The sequence below is a fragment of the Poecilia reticulata genome, chromosome 3 (assembly GCF_904066995.2).
Source record: "Poecilia reticulata chromosome 3, P_reticulata-male-v2, whole genome shotgun sequence".
Classification (NCBI taxonomy): domain Eukaryota; kingdom Metazoa; phylum Chordata; class Actinopteri; order Cyprinodontiformes; family Poeciliidae; genus Poecilia; species Poecilia reticulata.
Window position 1 is genome coordinate 14,430,200 of NC_088832.1, and position 14,851 is coordinate 14,445,050.

The 14,851-nt window shown below is 39.3% G+C and overlaps 2 protein-coding genes across 3 annotated transcripts; one reads left to right on the plus strand and one right to left on the minus strand.

Moving 5' to 3' along the window:
* The first annotated feature begins 286 nt into the window (after window positions 1-286).
* Window positions 287-6,510, plus strand: lamp1a (lysosomal associated membrane protein 1a). Its single transcript, XM_008404395.3, has 9 exons — window positions 287-734; window positions 3,518-3,624; window positions 3,733-3,952; window positions 4,248-4,409; window positions 4,517-4,716; window positions 4,802-4,924; window positions 5,004-5,070; window positions 5,150-5,317; window positions 5,402-6,510. The coding sequence occupies exons 1-9, from the start codon at window positions 662-664 to the stop codon at window positions 5,539-5,541; spliced, it is 1,260 nt and encodes a 419-aa protein (XP_008402617.2). The 5' UTR covers window positions 287-661; the 3' UTR covers window positions 5,542-6,510.
* Window positions 6,511-6,928: 418 nt separating this feature from the next.
* grtp1a (growth hormone regulated TBC protein 1a) lies at window positions 6,929-13,517 on the minus strand. 2 transcript variants are annotated; one of them, XM_008404394.2, is made up of 8 exons: window positions 12,866-13,517; window positions 10,922-11,073; window positions 10,641-10,799; window positions 10,011-10,135; window positions 9,013-9,109; window positions 8,197-8,369; window positions 7,296-7,481; window positions 6,929-7,146 (listed from the first exon to the last, which is right to left on the minus strand). In XM_008404394.2, exons 1-8 carry the CDS (start codon window positions 12,898-12,900, stop codon window positions 7,054-7,056), a joined length of 1,020 nt encoding a protein of 339 aa, XP_008402616.1. In that variant the 5' UTR covers window positions 12,901-13,517; the 3' UTR covers window positions 6,929-7,053. The 2 variants fall into 2 exon arrangements, with proteins under 2 accessions (XP_008402616.1, XP_081461251.1); XM_081605125.1 differs by having other exon boundaries at window positions 13,426-13,512.
* Between the last annotated feature and the right edge of the window lie 1,334 nt (window positions 13,518-14,851).

Below are 14,851 nucleotides of genomic sequence, written 5' to 3' on the forward strand. Positions count from 1 at the left end.
CGCTATTCTGATTGTGTTGCGATAATAAACAGGAAGGAAGAAACATAAGGCAAGCCGACACCATCAACCCCTCCTTGTTACGCTCAAATTACGTAACCTTAATACTAAGAAGTATTATTCTTAGTAATTCTATTAATTTTTCTCAATAGGTGTCAGCTATTGTACTATATTCTAAGTCACAGTCTCTTCTGCTATTTGTGTTTTACTTCTCAACATCAACAGCGCACTATTATAATTTTTTTTAATGTTTTTTTTTGGAGCCCTGATAAGCTCAGCAGTAGAAGAAGAAGAAGAAGCGGGGGAGGGATGGGTGGTCTCACGTGACTGGGTCGCCCTGAACGCTGCCAGTTCTCATGACAGACGCAGTTTAATCACACTGCGCGACTAACATAAGCTCGATATCTAGCCACGATTTTTGATCCTTTTCCGTCTGCAGGAGCTGATTTACATGTACTTAACATCCCCGTGCTCTCCATCTTCGGCCAGCGGATAAACAAACAACCGGAGCAGCAGCATCACCACTTACCGTTGCTTCACTTTCAGCTAACGGTCCGCGAAGACAAGTGCAGGAGCAGCAGCTGACCCACCTGCGCCTGCAGCGGAGAAACATCCCCCCACGGAGGTAATTCTCCATCTTTTTGACGAAGGAGGAAACCTGTGCATGGGCTCAACATCTAAGATGAAAGTCCTGGACTGCTTAGCCCCGCTTTTCATCGCCTGTCTGGGGATTTTAGGTGAGTGTTTTGCTGTTAAAAGCTGTGCTAAATGCTACTACTGTTAGCCTGAACGACATCACAGTGGTGACGCTGTTCTGGAGTTGAGACCCCCAAATCTGAGGAAGCTGAACCCCTCCTTCTGCTACCAATGAAGGTTGCAAAATTTCCCTGGGGTCTTCCACCAACACGGACCCCACGTCCTGAAAACCTTTTAAATGACTGCTGGAGTCACGTTTAAAATGTCCGTCACTGATTAAAAGTATCAGGTGTGGAAAAACTGCCGCATCACATGCATGGCTGGGACTAAACTAAATAACAATATTACTACTTTAAGATTAATATCACAACATTAAACAACTGATACCACTGCTGATCAAATATATTATACAACTAAATCTCGCACTTCACGTTGTTTTTATTATCGTAATAAATGTACAGAGAAAAATTATCTGACCCATGCACAATTTCTTTTATCATGTGTATTTAGTCGTTCAGTAAATTAAACCTCCAACATGTGTAATTTCCGTAAATTACAGGAATTTGCAAATATGTAATTTGAAATGATGGATTTATATGTCCATTAGTCAATTTATTTTTAAAATGATGTGCCATCAGTTTAAAGTGTCTCAAGTGATAACCTCGTGTAGAGATGATGCGTTAAATTGACCATTTATTGAATCTCATAAAAGTTTAGATTTTTTTCCTAATAAATTAACAGTGATGCAGATATGATACAGATATACTTAACTGAATAAACTTTAGTGAAATAAATTGGAAATCCTTGTGGTAAATATTAGCTACTAAAGGAAACTTTGCCCTAAAAAAGGATCAGTGTCTTCGATTTCAGAGCCTTTCAAGATTTTCCCTGTCTTTGAAAATCCTGACTGTAGTTTCAGGAAGTCTCCATACTTTGTGTTGTTTTGTTTTGTATTTGATACCGATATAAAGTCCTTGTATTGTGAATGTTGTGGACCAACAGATAAGCCTCATTGTTGTTTCATCTGAGAGCTTCACATGACTGCCATAATGGCTTTGTGTTGCTCAGAGCTCTGGAGGGGCCCACAGACAGTGGTAGTTTAGAAACTGGTGAAGTCCTGTCACACACACAGTCACATAGTGCTGCTGATGCCGGGGAAAAAACAACAACAGACCATTACTAGCTTGAATAGTGCTGAATATTTTCATTTATGATCATTCTTTAAACATAAACTTAGCAGTTTTTCTTCTGAGTCTTGAATTCCTGCATCAGTATTTTCCGGTGTGCTCAAGCTGCAGTTTGGGATAGCTTTCTGTCTGACATTAAAACGGCCGCTTTTATACTTTGTACACACAGTAGCTTACCTCATGACAGGATTGCAGCGTTGTGTAAGCTGTCTGCTGCGTGTTTACGCTTTTGAACAGAGGTGACCTGAGGGACACTTTTTAAAAAAAGGCAGCGACTGGCAGAGGTAGAGAGACGCCTGAAACCGAGACTGCTCCCAACAATTGGATCATTTCAGCTGACAGAAATCAGGAGAAGCTGACTGTCTGATAAATAAAACTGCATAGCATAATGACTCAGGCAGAATATGAAAACAGAAAACAGTGCAATAAAACTGGAATAAGTATTCTTATTCAAGTTTTTTAATAATTTCATTTTTAATTTAACTTTTTTATAGATTCTTGGGGAGACTATAATAAAGTCTGTGTTGTAAAAGATGTGTAAATATGCAAGTCTGCTAACTGCTGGTGATTCAGGTTCAGGATGTTCACTGTTAATGTTTGAAACCAGGCCTGCGCACACCCACAGCCAGGGAACAGTAATTTTGCAGGTTTCACATTATGAATAACGTATTAACAGCTTTCTGTGTAAGTGTGTCAGTTTCTGCATTGCTACTTTGTATAAGTCTGCATAAATAGCTCTGGAAAAAAATCTCGGAGCAGCAGAACGATTTGTTTCACAATCTTAAACAGAAAAGAAGCAAAAAGGTTTAGAGATTACGTGTGTTCCTTTGTCCCCAAGCTTCCCGTTTCTTACGACCTCTAGTGGCAGTCTGTGTGAACTGTCATTCTTGCTTTTATAGATAGATGTCAGCAGTGAGTCGCATTGGACGCTGCCAATTTGTAACGTTTTTCTGTAGTGTAAAAAAAATAAATAAATATAACATGTTTATATAATGTTCGGAAATATTTGCAGTGAAGTGCATAAACTATGAAGAAACTGTGAAAAATATTGTTGAACCAGTAACTAAGAATAAATGACTTGTAAAATATTGGGAATATTTGCAATAAACTATTTTAAGCTCTAATAACAAAGACCCACTTTTGTAAAAAAAAATAAATAAATAAAAAAATCTATCCATCCATCCATCCATCCATTTTCTTCCGCTTATCCGGGGTCGGGTCGCGGGGGCAGCAGCTTCAGAAGGGAGGCCCAGACTTCCCTCTTCCCAGCCACTTCTTCCAGCTCCTCCGGGGGAATCCCAAGGCGCTCCCAGGCCAGCCGAGAGACGTAATCCCTCCAGCGTGTCCTGGGTCTTCCCCGAGGCCTCCTCCCAAATATATCATTAAGATACAGCTAGTTATTGCTTAATAATAGTTTTTTAAATTTGTGAAAAATGTGAGTTTGTATTTCCTAGCAGTAGTGGTAGTTCTTTACATTCTTACTCAGAACTCAGGTTTATATAAATTAGTAACATACTTATATGAAGAACAATTTAAGTATACATGTCAGTCTTTTAATTGGATTTTATACAATTTTTATAAAATATCTCCATGTTATGTAGCTGTTTTCAGTTCCTTTGTCGTGTCCTCATTTGCAGGTTGCACTCAGGCAGTCACTCTTGAGGTGAAGGAAGGGAACTCTACCTGCATCAAAGCCGAGCTGTCTGCATTACTCTTCATCACGTACACCACCTTCAACAGCACGGCAAGTGCTCAATGCTCTGCTTGCGTAGAATCAGAAAAGCGTCTCCTTTTCTCGGCGTTACATCCTTTACTGCGTCACCTTATGAACTTGCTTGTTTTCTCTCCTCAGAGTAATGTTTCCACCTCTCTGCCTGACTCCACCTCGGTCGACGCAGCAAGCAGCTCGTGTGGAGCAGCGGGCCGCCCGCCATGGCTGGTGGCGGTGTTTGGATCGGGTCATGCGCTCAGCCTCAGCTTCGCGAAAAACGGGAGTTTTTACAGCATCACTAACCTGACGGTCCAGTACAACCTGAGCGACACTTCGCTGTTCCCTCAGTCTAACGGCTCTGGTGAGAATGTGCATTAAAGTGGTCCCGCCTCAAGTTTATTACCAGTTTTAAAGCTGCAATATTTAACTTTTATAAAACTTTTTTTTTTGAGACAAATTGTGAAAAAACTCAGACCTCACCCTGACAAAAGCATTCACAAATGTTCTTAATATAGCAGCAATTACACAAAGGTAGGGATCATTAGAATATAATAACAGTTTGATGGTTTAATTTTTTGGGGGGGATGTTCTGAATGCGTTTTTGTTACATTTTATGTTTATAACTAATTCACTGCCTGCGTGCTTGTGTCCTACAGGCGTAGTGACTGTAGTGAGTTCTTCGGTCGGGATCTGGGCTCCGATCAACACCACCTACCGGTGTGCGAGCCCCACCACCATCAGAGCGGGAGGAGCTGCCATCACCTTCTCTGCTATGAGGCTGGAGGCGTACATGCCAGGAAATGACCTCAGCCCAACAGGTACATTTCTTCTTTTAAACAATCTTTATATATATATATATATATATATATATATATATAATTATTATTGCATTGAAACTGACCAGGCATCTGTTGTCTCATCACAGAAAGCGTGTGCGCGGCAGATCAAACCACCACCACCACAGCGCCCCCTACTCCAACTACAACAGCGGCTCCAGCGCCAACTCCCCCAGCAACGCCCGCGACCGGAGTGTTCTCTGTGACGAACAGCAGCGGTACAGTTTGTCTCCTCGCCAAAATGGGCCTGCAGCTCAACGTCTCCTACGTCTCTCAGTCTCAAAATAAGGTCAGCATGAAGCTCGAGCATTGTCATTTAGCATAATAGTACGAGGTATTCAAAAAAAATAAAAAATTGTCTTCTCCATTGCCAGACTGTTCAGGAATTGGTCAACGTGAACCCCAATCTGACGGTAACATCAGGATCGTGTGGAGGCACCACTGCCAGCTTAGTTTTAACACAACAAACCACCACGCTCAATTTTACCTTCTCCATGGTAACGTCTGCGTTTCCTCTCAATTTCCATTAACGTGTGCAAACATTACAAGCGGTGAGCATTGTTACCCTGTTTGCAGAACTCAACAACTAGCAAGTACCATCTGAGTGGGATAAATCTGTTGGCCAACTGGTCCGACATGACTGGTAGGTCGCTGTTCTTGAGTGTCTTTGCTCCGAATGCCAACGTTTGCTCGGCCAAATGTCTGGTGCGTTCTCTTCCCAGCTCCTTTCTCAGCCAGTAACACCAGTTTGGACTACCTCCGGAGCACGCTGGGACGCTCTTACATGTGCAACACGGAGCAGACTCTGCTCGTGGTCCCAGCTTTCTCTCTCAACGCATTCAGACTGCAGGTGCAGCCGTTTGGAGTCACATCCAGCCAGTTTGCAGCAGGTATTGTTGGGGATTAATTTCCATATTCAGAACTGAAGAAATTGAGATCCAAAGCACTTTATTTTGTAAACCTGCTCTGTGCAGCGGAGGAATGCCAGTTAGACCAGGACCAGATGTTGATCCCCATCATCGTTGGAGCAGCACTGGCTGGTCTGGTGCTTATCATCCTCATCGCGTATCTAATAGGCAGGAAGAGGAGCCATGCTGGGTACCAGACCATCTGATCGGACGCTTGGTTTAACTTGAGCCTTATGGACTGAGAGCTGGGAGAAAGGAGGGAAAAAATAAATTGTGGGAGTAAGTGAAGGAAAAGTTTGAGTGAGTGAAAGTTGTTCTCTGCATGTCCTCTGGATATTTTTCTTTCTTTATTTGACGTGGGTGATAAAAAGTGAACTACTTGCTGACTTTAGACGATGTTTGTCACGTTGAAGCTGGTGAGGAGCAAGTCCACTCAACGGTTCAGCTCTGAGATTATGTCGACAGGTGGACACATCGCTCGAATCGCTTTTTTTTTTTCCTTTAGCTGTGTGATTATCTGTGATAGAAAAGAGAATCAAACACTGTAAGATCTTTTAAAATCTTATGCCAGAGATTCTGTCGAGGATTTGTTTTTCTCCTTTATGATCCTTGATGAAAAGGGAAATCTCTAATGAAGCGCAGCAAAGGGGAGATTCTCAGATTTCTCAGGCTGGTGTAAATTGAGTATTTAACAATACAGAAATTTGAGAAGCTTCTTAAATTTAAACAAGAACCAGAGGGTATGAGTTATGATTGTATTAAACACAGGAAGCAATCCTCTCCATTTAAACATTTAATCTGGTCAAAATGACAGTTTCTACTAAAATAAACTACACTTTTATTTTCCTTCTGGGTTCTTCTTTTATAACTTGCCTCCCAAGAACACAACAATGGGATTCCAGAAAAATCTAACCTTAGTGGCCATTTGGTGAAATGTTTTGGGTACACAAATGCTTGTTTGCTGGATCGAGTTGTTTTTTTTTTTGACTCATTTAAATCTGAATTGTTGCAGTAGAATCCTACAGTATTCTACTGCAACAAGTCATTGATCAAGTACTAAATGAATTGGTCAATCTTTTTTTTCCCTGTCGTACAAAAAATGGTTTTTTTCAAACTGAAATATCTATTTTCCATTATGCATTTTTCTGTAATGTAATAAAAATATTTCGAGTCCATGTTGGAGTTATTCTGGTATATAAAACAGACAGAGCAGCTGTTTCGGTTGTGCTTGTATTGGCTCACCATGGCAACTTGATTTAAATACAGTGTATAACCTAAGTTCACATCTCCAGTAATGGACAGTTTCACTTAAATGACTAGTTTTAACATGAACACCACAAAATATTGAATCAATTTCATCATTCAACTCTTCATCTAAAAAACAAAAATTAGTGTTATTTAAATTTGACAAAGATGTGAAATACAGTGGACATTTTTATTCCTGGGCTGTGCTTTAAGGGAACAACATTGTTTTCATTCAGGTTTTTCCATTTAGCTTTTGCCATTCTGGAATAAAGTGCAAAAATTTTTAACTTCACTTAAGACAAACTCATGGCATGAAATGGAATCATCGGGTCATAAAAGCACAACATGTCAGCTTTGATTGTCTCAGTTTATGCTTTAAGACAAAGTTCAATGTAAAGTGATTTGGGTGTAAACGAGCTACTGGGAGCTCGACCCTTCTGGAATGCATCGGCAGACGTTCTTGGAAGTCCAGGTCAGGATTCTTCTTCGCCGAATCGACCACGACACGTCGCACGGAGCTTGGTCAGGGTTGCCATGGAGAGACTTCCCGGTTCAGTGAAGATTTTCTTGCAAAGGTGAGAAACACCAGGATTATGGGATTACAGAGGCAGAAATAAAAACGGGACGACTCCTTTATTCTGAGCGAGCTCCTCTAGTGAAACCACTTCCTTCAGGAGCAAAGATAGGACGCACTGCCGCCCACCGTTCCTCTTACCTGCATGAAAGGGTGGCAATCTTCAACAAATGGTCCCTGCGTGAGCTCTTTGAAGGCCTGGCAGACGTCTGGCAGGGATTTGGCCCTTTCGATCAGAGCCTGGTTGTGATGGATCAGTGTAAGAGCTACACGGAACAGGATTTTTGAACCTTCGTAGAAAAGGCAATCCCAAATCCGCATAACGGTCTGAGGGAAAACAACAAAAATGTAATGCTTTAAGTAAAAAGAAAAAAAAAATGAATCTAACTACAAAAACAGAATGCTGTTAGAAATGCAAACAATCTGTAGGAAAAAAAAATTCAGTTTTCTTTGTATTAAAAAAATATATAAATATAGTCGCCTTGAAAGTTTTCCACAAATGCTCTCTTGTACTGTATCCTCCTAATATTCTCCACCCAAAACATCAGCGTAAGGGAGGAATATGTGAAAAGTCGCACTAATGTTCCCGAACTTGTGCAGTGTTTGTGTTCAGATCTACTTCTGAGAAAACAGCGTGAACGTCTCCATGTGTTACTTCCTGGTAAAGGTTCCTCCCGTATTTGGAGAACAAACACCGGAGCCTACATCGTTTCAACTCAAACGGAGGGAGACGGCAACAACAACTCGTATAAAGTAGGAGAAACTCCGCTATCAGAACTGAGGAATAAAACAAAAACCACATTTTCATCTAAAACCAAACGGCAGAATCAACTGTGTATGTAAAGTTTGAGACTAGAGGTACAGATTTTAAAAGGCCTTTACAAAACACCATCGTACCAACCACTTGTTTTTCCATTTAAAAAAAGGTCAGTACATTTCCTGATTCAGATTTTTTTTTTTCAGTATTGAGCATTGGAATACAAAGTATTAGTATATATATATATATATATATATATATACACACACACACACACATGCTCACCTCCACAGGCAAAATGTCAATGTAAAGACAGATGAACCAGCGAGAGACCACCAGCGTCCACATCACATTGTGTTTCACCATCACCTGCCACACTCGGGGGATTTTGAGTTTCACCAGCTCCCCCAGCGCCTCCTGGTCCGTCTTCAGTCCCAGCATAGCAGGACTGTAGTAATCTATGACCAAACAGTGAGAGTTTTACTCAAAACGTTTTGATACGTAGACCAAAAATATAAATAATTGCCAACTCAGAAGCACTTGTGGGATATAAAACTTCTACCTGCTCAACAATAAACTAAGTTGCAATATTTTAGTCCGACAAATAAAGCAGGAAGTATTTTATTTTTTGTAGGAACAGGATATGCAAATCATAGCAGAGCCAAAACTTAGAACAAGTTTGTCACATTTGCCTCTTAAAAAAGGCATCCAGTTTGGAAATTATTTTGCATTAGAAATTTAAAAAAAAATTCTATTCTTAGAGATCAGAACAGGAATTAAGTCACTCTCTGAAAACATTTGTTGTATTTGGCCAGGTGTAAGAAATAAAAACAAACCTGATTTGGGTGCACAAAGAATTGCCTTTGTGTAAAAGTTACAGGATAAATGTGGTCCTACTTACTATGAAATTAAATACAATACAAAAAAAACATCTTAAAAGAGGAGTACTGTGTTTAGTACCACACTTTTTCCACTGTAAAATGATTTTTTTTATTATTATTATTTTGCCCCATGTAAAAAAAAGTCTCATCAGGATTAGTCTGATGACCAGAGCAGAGTAGAGAGACGAACAATGACAAGAAAATCGATTCGCGAACATACCTGGCAAAATTCTCCCAATCAGTGCATCCATCAGCCAGAAAGACTTTTCTTCATCTTTAGTGATAATCAGTAAATAACCAGCAATAAAGTTCATGCCCTGCAGAGAGAAAAATAAATAAGACTTTAATGCAGCGTTCACACATTTCATCATACAGAAGAGCAGTTTGACTTGAAGGGCTATTTAAAAGTCTATTACAAAATTGAAAATATCTGCTTAAAACATTTACCATGCTGATACTTTACTTTACTCTAAAATATCTAAAAAGTATTTGCATGTCGTGGAAATGATGGCAACCCTCCAGGTGTGACGGGGAGTTTCCAAACTACAGCTACATTATACTGGTTCCTGCTGGTTTAAAATGCACGACGTGACAAAAAAAAAAAACAAAACAAAACAAAAAAAAAAACAAAAAAAAAAAGAGCGCTGTGTGTGTAATGGGAACACACACAGACATCCCAAATAAAACCACGCCGGTTTCAGTGGGGATGAATGGAATCTGTTTATACTCTGAAACCTTGTTTGAATTTCAAGCCAGCTGCATTTTGATATTTGCCTTTCAAATTCTAATAAATAAACAAAAAGGCGTACTAAGCTGACACAGCACTAAGCTTTCTGAGCGCTTACATAAAATACTATAAAAACTATTCCCAAAAAATGGCTTATTTTTATTTGAAACTGTGGTCTGTAGTATATAAGAGCTCCAGATTGAAATAGTGGTTTTGATCACAACTCTTCTGATTCAATTTCAGCAAATCAGCAGAATCCATGTCAGTAGAATGAATAGCTCGTTTACCAGTAGAACTGTCAGTTCTACTGGTTTTCTATTACTCCACTACACCTACTTGCAACAACACAGAAATAAATTTTTTACCTACAGTAGCGACTGATCTAGTTAATGATGTTGACGTATTATTTTTTCTGAACTGCAATTATTACAAACTAAAATGAAGATAAAAAGAAATCCGTTTCAGCTTGGATTTAGGAAGGCGAGTAGTACCTGGCAGTAGCCCACAGATGGGTTATGGTAACCATAGGCCAGCAGCACATTGAACAGAGATTTCTGCAGACACGAGTCTGAAGACTTGCGGAACAGGACGTTGTCTGGAAACGTTCTGTTCAAGTCTGAAAGATACAAACAAGCTGATGGTAATGATGCTTTCTGCAGGTTTGTGGGTGCAAATATGGAGAAGAGTGACATATCATTAAACACAAGCAGGAAATTGATTACTTTTAAAGCAGAGAATAGCATTTTAAAAACTTTATTTTAATAAAGTTTCTTTCATCCTTACAAATAACTTTAGGACGATGAAGGAAAAAGAGAAAAAAAAACGTATCTCTGGTCAGAAATAAAATCAATGCCATTTAAAAAGATCCAAGGAGCACGTATGCCAGACAAACCAGGAAACGCTCATCAGCTTTTCCTAAAGTGAAAAAAAAAAAAAATGCAGCAACATTATGCTGTGTGTGCCGACGTGTGTGTGTTTCTCAGCAGCAGGGACTGATCTGAACTAAGGGAAGAGTGAATGCAGCCAAAAATGTGCTGAACTTGGGATGGCAGTTCACGTCTCGGCACAAGCCCTATGAAGTAGATGATTTCAGAGTGAAGAAGCAGCTGCTGAAGCCTGACCTGTTCTGATGGTCTCCACCAGTTTGGAGTCATTGTAGGTCACCAGCATGGACTGGTAGTATCCTGGGTTCTTCTCCAGCTGCTCTTGAGCGCCGCTGGCCGTCATCCAGATAAAAGCGCGGTGCTCATTGGGGATCCCCTTGCGTACATAGCGCTTTACTGAACGACAAGGAGAACATTTACTGGCTGGCTTGGGTTTCGGCGCAGGCATTCGTTTACGCGTGGACGCGTAAACGAATGCCTGCACACACTATGCTAGTGTGTTTGGTTTTCACACTTACATTTTACAGTCCTTTGCACCTTGCCGGTATCTTTCAGCAGTCTGGACCACTTGATGGAGCGTCGGGTGCAGATGATGAGATACTCGGACATGAGCTCCTCGTAGGATTCGAAATCAAAGTCCTCCGAGCGCTCGAAGCCATACGGATCAATTCTGAGCCAAAAGGAAAACCGTTTCAAACTAATTTTAAAGAGCAACTGGAGGGATTGGTTTCAGAATTACGTTAGACAGTAGTCAAACTTAATTTGTCTCAATACAATCAACAGAACTGGTTCCCATGTCGTTCTTTTACTAGTGTCCCAGTATGCTAGTATTGATATTTGTGATAATTAGACAACCAGTGTTTACATCGTGCTAATTTAGGAACATCTTCCTTTCCTAGAAGACAAAGTGTGGGTGTAGGTAGCTGCAGCCAATGTCTTAGGTAACATGTTAATCTTCCTACTGCTTAACCTTCCCAAAGAGCAAAGTCATGCCTGAGGAACTAACGCATTAACAGACCATCAGTTCAGAAATCTGATAGGTTTGTTCTGAGTCTGTGTGATCACAAACCAAAGTGCAACATAAAATCAAGACATGACCCAAAGGATTAATTAAAATAAATCTATAAATATGTGAAGACTGCGTCTAAGATTTGTGAGCGGACATTTAACAAAACAAAGCTATAGTTTGCAAAGGACATTTGACTTAATGTCCACATATAAGGCGGCAAACTAGACACTGGGATCAGTCATTACTGTTTTAAGTGATTGCATTTAAAGTGCATAAATGTCGCAGCCATTTCCGTCATCAGAATAACCTGCATTGTTCCTGCTCAGATGCATACGAGATATTTTACATAGAGTATTTCCATTAGAGAAAACCTAAAGAAAGTTTAAATTAGTTACGTTCCATATGCTAAAAACAATGCTGAAAAAGATGCTAAAGCTCAATGAGAATGGTAAAAATGTGATGACAAAAAAGACCCCAAAAAAACAATGGAGAAAATGTGTGTTGAATGCAAAAAATGTGTTCATTGCAAGTCATTTTTTGGGGGGGGGGGGAAAAATTAAACCTAAAATAAATTTGTCTTACACCAAATGCATTTTCAGTGTACAGTTAAGCATTTGAGAGCGCAAAAAGAAAAAAAAAAGTAAACCCATTAAAAAAATAAACATTAACTGTATTTTTCAATTATAATACACATAATATTGATTCTTTAAAATTTAGAATATCTAAGTTTGTGTAAGTATTCTGGCTTTAGACCTGGCTTTACATCCACAAAAAGCACTGAAATGTTCAATTTTTGAGTTTTGAGCATTGAGGAATGTGTAAATATTTTAGATTTTTAACTAGAGCTGGTCTAACATAACTGAATAACTGTTTATTGGTTTTGTGATGGTTATGTCCTTTTTACTTGATAATGTCATTCATTTTTAATTCTTGATATTGACTACCGTTTGTCTGGAAATAAACAAATAAAGATCAACATACTTCCAAGATATTTTAAAAGCAGGGAAATATCCTTTAAATCTAGTGAAGAATAAAGTTCAAATACACAACAGGTGAGATGAGGAGGTAGCTTCTCAATGGAGTAAATCTTTAACTTAAAACGATTATAAAACATTTAACAAGAGTTTGCAAGCCATAATACCTCAATGCTAACACACTACGGTTTAAATGTACGTTTTCAGAATAAAACTGATATTAAAAAAATATGATGAAGGAGGGCGCCTCAAAGAAACAACCGTTATTTTACAAACTTATTAATGTAACTAGTGACTGGCCAACTACTAGATAGATTCATACATTTTCATCAATATGCACAACGTGAAGACCAGAATTATCTTGCAGCTCTCGTTTTTCTGAAAGGCTTAGAAATCGTTGAGGTGTTGTTATTGATAAAATAGCATTTTAACCGTGTTTAACGGTGATGAATTACACCGTTAGGTCCGCCAGCTTTTACCTGTCCACTCTGTCTTTAGCCGTACTCTGGTCCATGGTGGATTGTGTCTCTTTGATAGGCGTCCCCGTTGCCGCTTTCGCTCCAGTACAACAACGAAAACTGAGCTAGGATTCCAGCATTTGCACGTCGATGTGTTTTCCCTCAGCAAAACCAAAAGTTTACAACCGAATCGGCGCACAGTTAAGTTGAGGTTGAGATCTCCTGGAGGCTCACTTTCTCCATGTTGGAGTGCAGGGAATCGGGACGGGACGCTGCTCTCGCTCGTTCTCCCTTAACATTAACTTACTCTAGAGTCCCAAAATCCGTAAGGAATATTCCCGAAGCCCCTTCCAGGTAAATAAGTAGTTCTAAACTAAGTCACCCTTATATTTTATCAATACAGCCGCAGTCAACACAGTCAGTCGTGTTTAGAATCCGGAGAGTTTTCCTCTGTTTTTTTTTTTATCGCCATCCACAAGCACCTGCTCCTGCTTGTCCTCGGTCGCTCGTTGAGCTAACCTAACTTGTTCTGTAGAGCAAAGAAAATATCCAGAACCAGCCCCAAAAACGACCCCACCCACCGTATGTTCCTGGACGTTTATCCAATTAGTGTCCCTCCTCCTATCCGGGCAGTTGAACCGAGGATTTGGAACGAACTAAATCAGATCTAATGCTGCCTTCACGGGATTCACGTTAACGTCGTAACTAAGAGATTCCTGAGTGTTTAAAAGGTACTCAAGTTGCATTCATGGGGCTTTGAGGAAAGTTTTTTTTTTGTAGTTTTTGTTGTTAAGATTCCTACTTTTTAATCTTCTCAGTATTTGCAAGAAAATATAAACACACGCTTCACCAGGTCTAAAATTGTTAATACTTTTTAGAATAGCTTCCTTAAAATAAAATGCACGCTTTCTTATTAATTTAGGTTTGTTTTATCGCCTGTGATCTGTTTAACAGACAGAATAAAAACTTATTTACTAGTTTGAACAATACAAAATGTTATCTTTTAGAAACAATGCGATCACAATAAGCCGTGCTTCTTAACAGACACTTAATCGTACATGACCAAAAGCACTAAAATACAGCAAAAATAATGTGTCACCTCCAAATGTTTTTTGCCGCTACTAAAATCTAACATCTCTCCATAAGAAAGATTCAACTTTTGGCAGTAATTTCAAAATGTCTGTGTGAACAAACCATTTGTTGAAACAGCACATCAATAAAAGAATACCGTACTCAGTGAAAGATAGTGGGGGCAGCATCATTTCATCTTTTTCAGATGGAATTTGGCTTTTTTCTGTCTAGGTGGATGAAAGAACTGTTAAACAATCTGTTTTGACCTTAGGCTGAAGGTAAAAAGGAATTTAATTATTAGCGTCACAGTGAGTATATGTTAACATCAACAGATGAAACCACAAGAAATACAAAAATGTCTGGAATGAGACAGAGTCCAGAGTTAAAGGGGACAGAAAACCTGTGAGGTTACATGAAGAGGCCTGAGGACAACAGATGTTTTTAGTCAGAAAGATTTGGAGAAGGCTGAGTGGGTATTCATAGCCAAGCCAGGAAGTGTAAACGGATTCTTACCAGAGAAAACTGAATGCAAAAATTTAATCAAAAGGTGACTCCATAAAATATCTGTTTGCTATGCAACCAAGGTTTTGAAGCTTTATTACTTTTTATATTTGTCCCTTTGTTAAATTATTTTTTTTTCGTTTGAGCTATATAATTTAAATGTCACATTAAGGGCGGAGAAAAGTTTTGATATAGCTATATGTGGTCTCATTTTATTTACTTCTCAAAATCCTTCCATTTTAACACAGATATATAGACTCTCCCCCCCCACCCCCCCACACACACAATTTCTTGAATTAAACATCTTTAAGAATTCAAATTTTTAGGTCCTCATTTTGTGTTGTTCTCTAGTAAATCTGCAGGAAAAAGTTGATATTCAGACTCTCTGCAGTGGTATGATCCTGCCTGCAGGTGTTGGGTTTTGTATCAGCTGCT

Excerpts from the sequence above, each read along its gene's own strand:
- grtp1a (XM_008404394.2), bottom strand. The coding sequence starts at position 12,900 with ATGGACCAGAGTACGGCTAAAGACAGAGTGGACAG. Across the intron at positions 7,482-8,196 it reads TTGACATTTTGCCTGTGGAG|ACCGTTATGCGGATTTGGGA; the intron begins GTGAGCATGTGT and ends GTTTTCCCTCAG. Across the intron at positions 7,147-7,295 it reads ATTGCCACCCTTTCATGCAG|AAAATCTTCACTGAACCGGG; the intron begins GTAAGAGGAACG and ends CACCTTTGCAAG.
- lamp1a (XM_008404395.3), top strand. The coding sequence starts at position 662 with ATGGGCTCAACATCTAAGATGAAAGTCCTGGACTGCTTAGCCCCGCTT. Across the intron at positions 3,625-3,732 it reads ACACCACCTTCAACAGCACG|AGTAATGTTTCCACCTCTCT; the intron begins GCAAGTGCTCAA and ends TTCTCTCCTCAG. Across the intron at positions 5,071-5,149 it reads CAACTGGTCCGACATGACTG|CTCCTTTCTCAGCCAGTAAC; the intron begins GTAGGTCGCTGT and ends TTCTCTTCCCAG.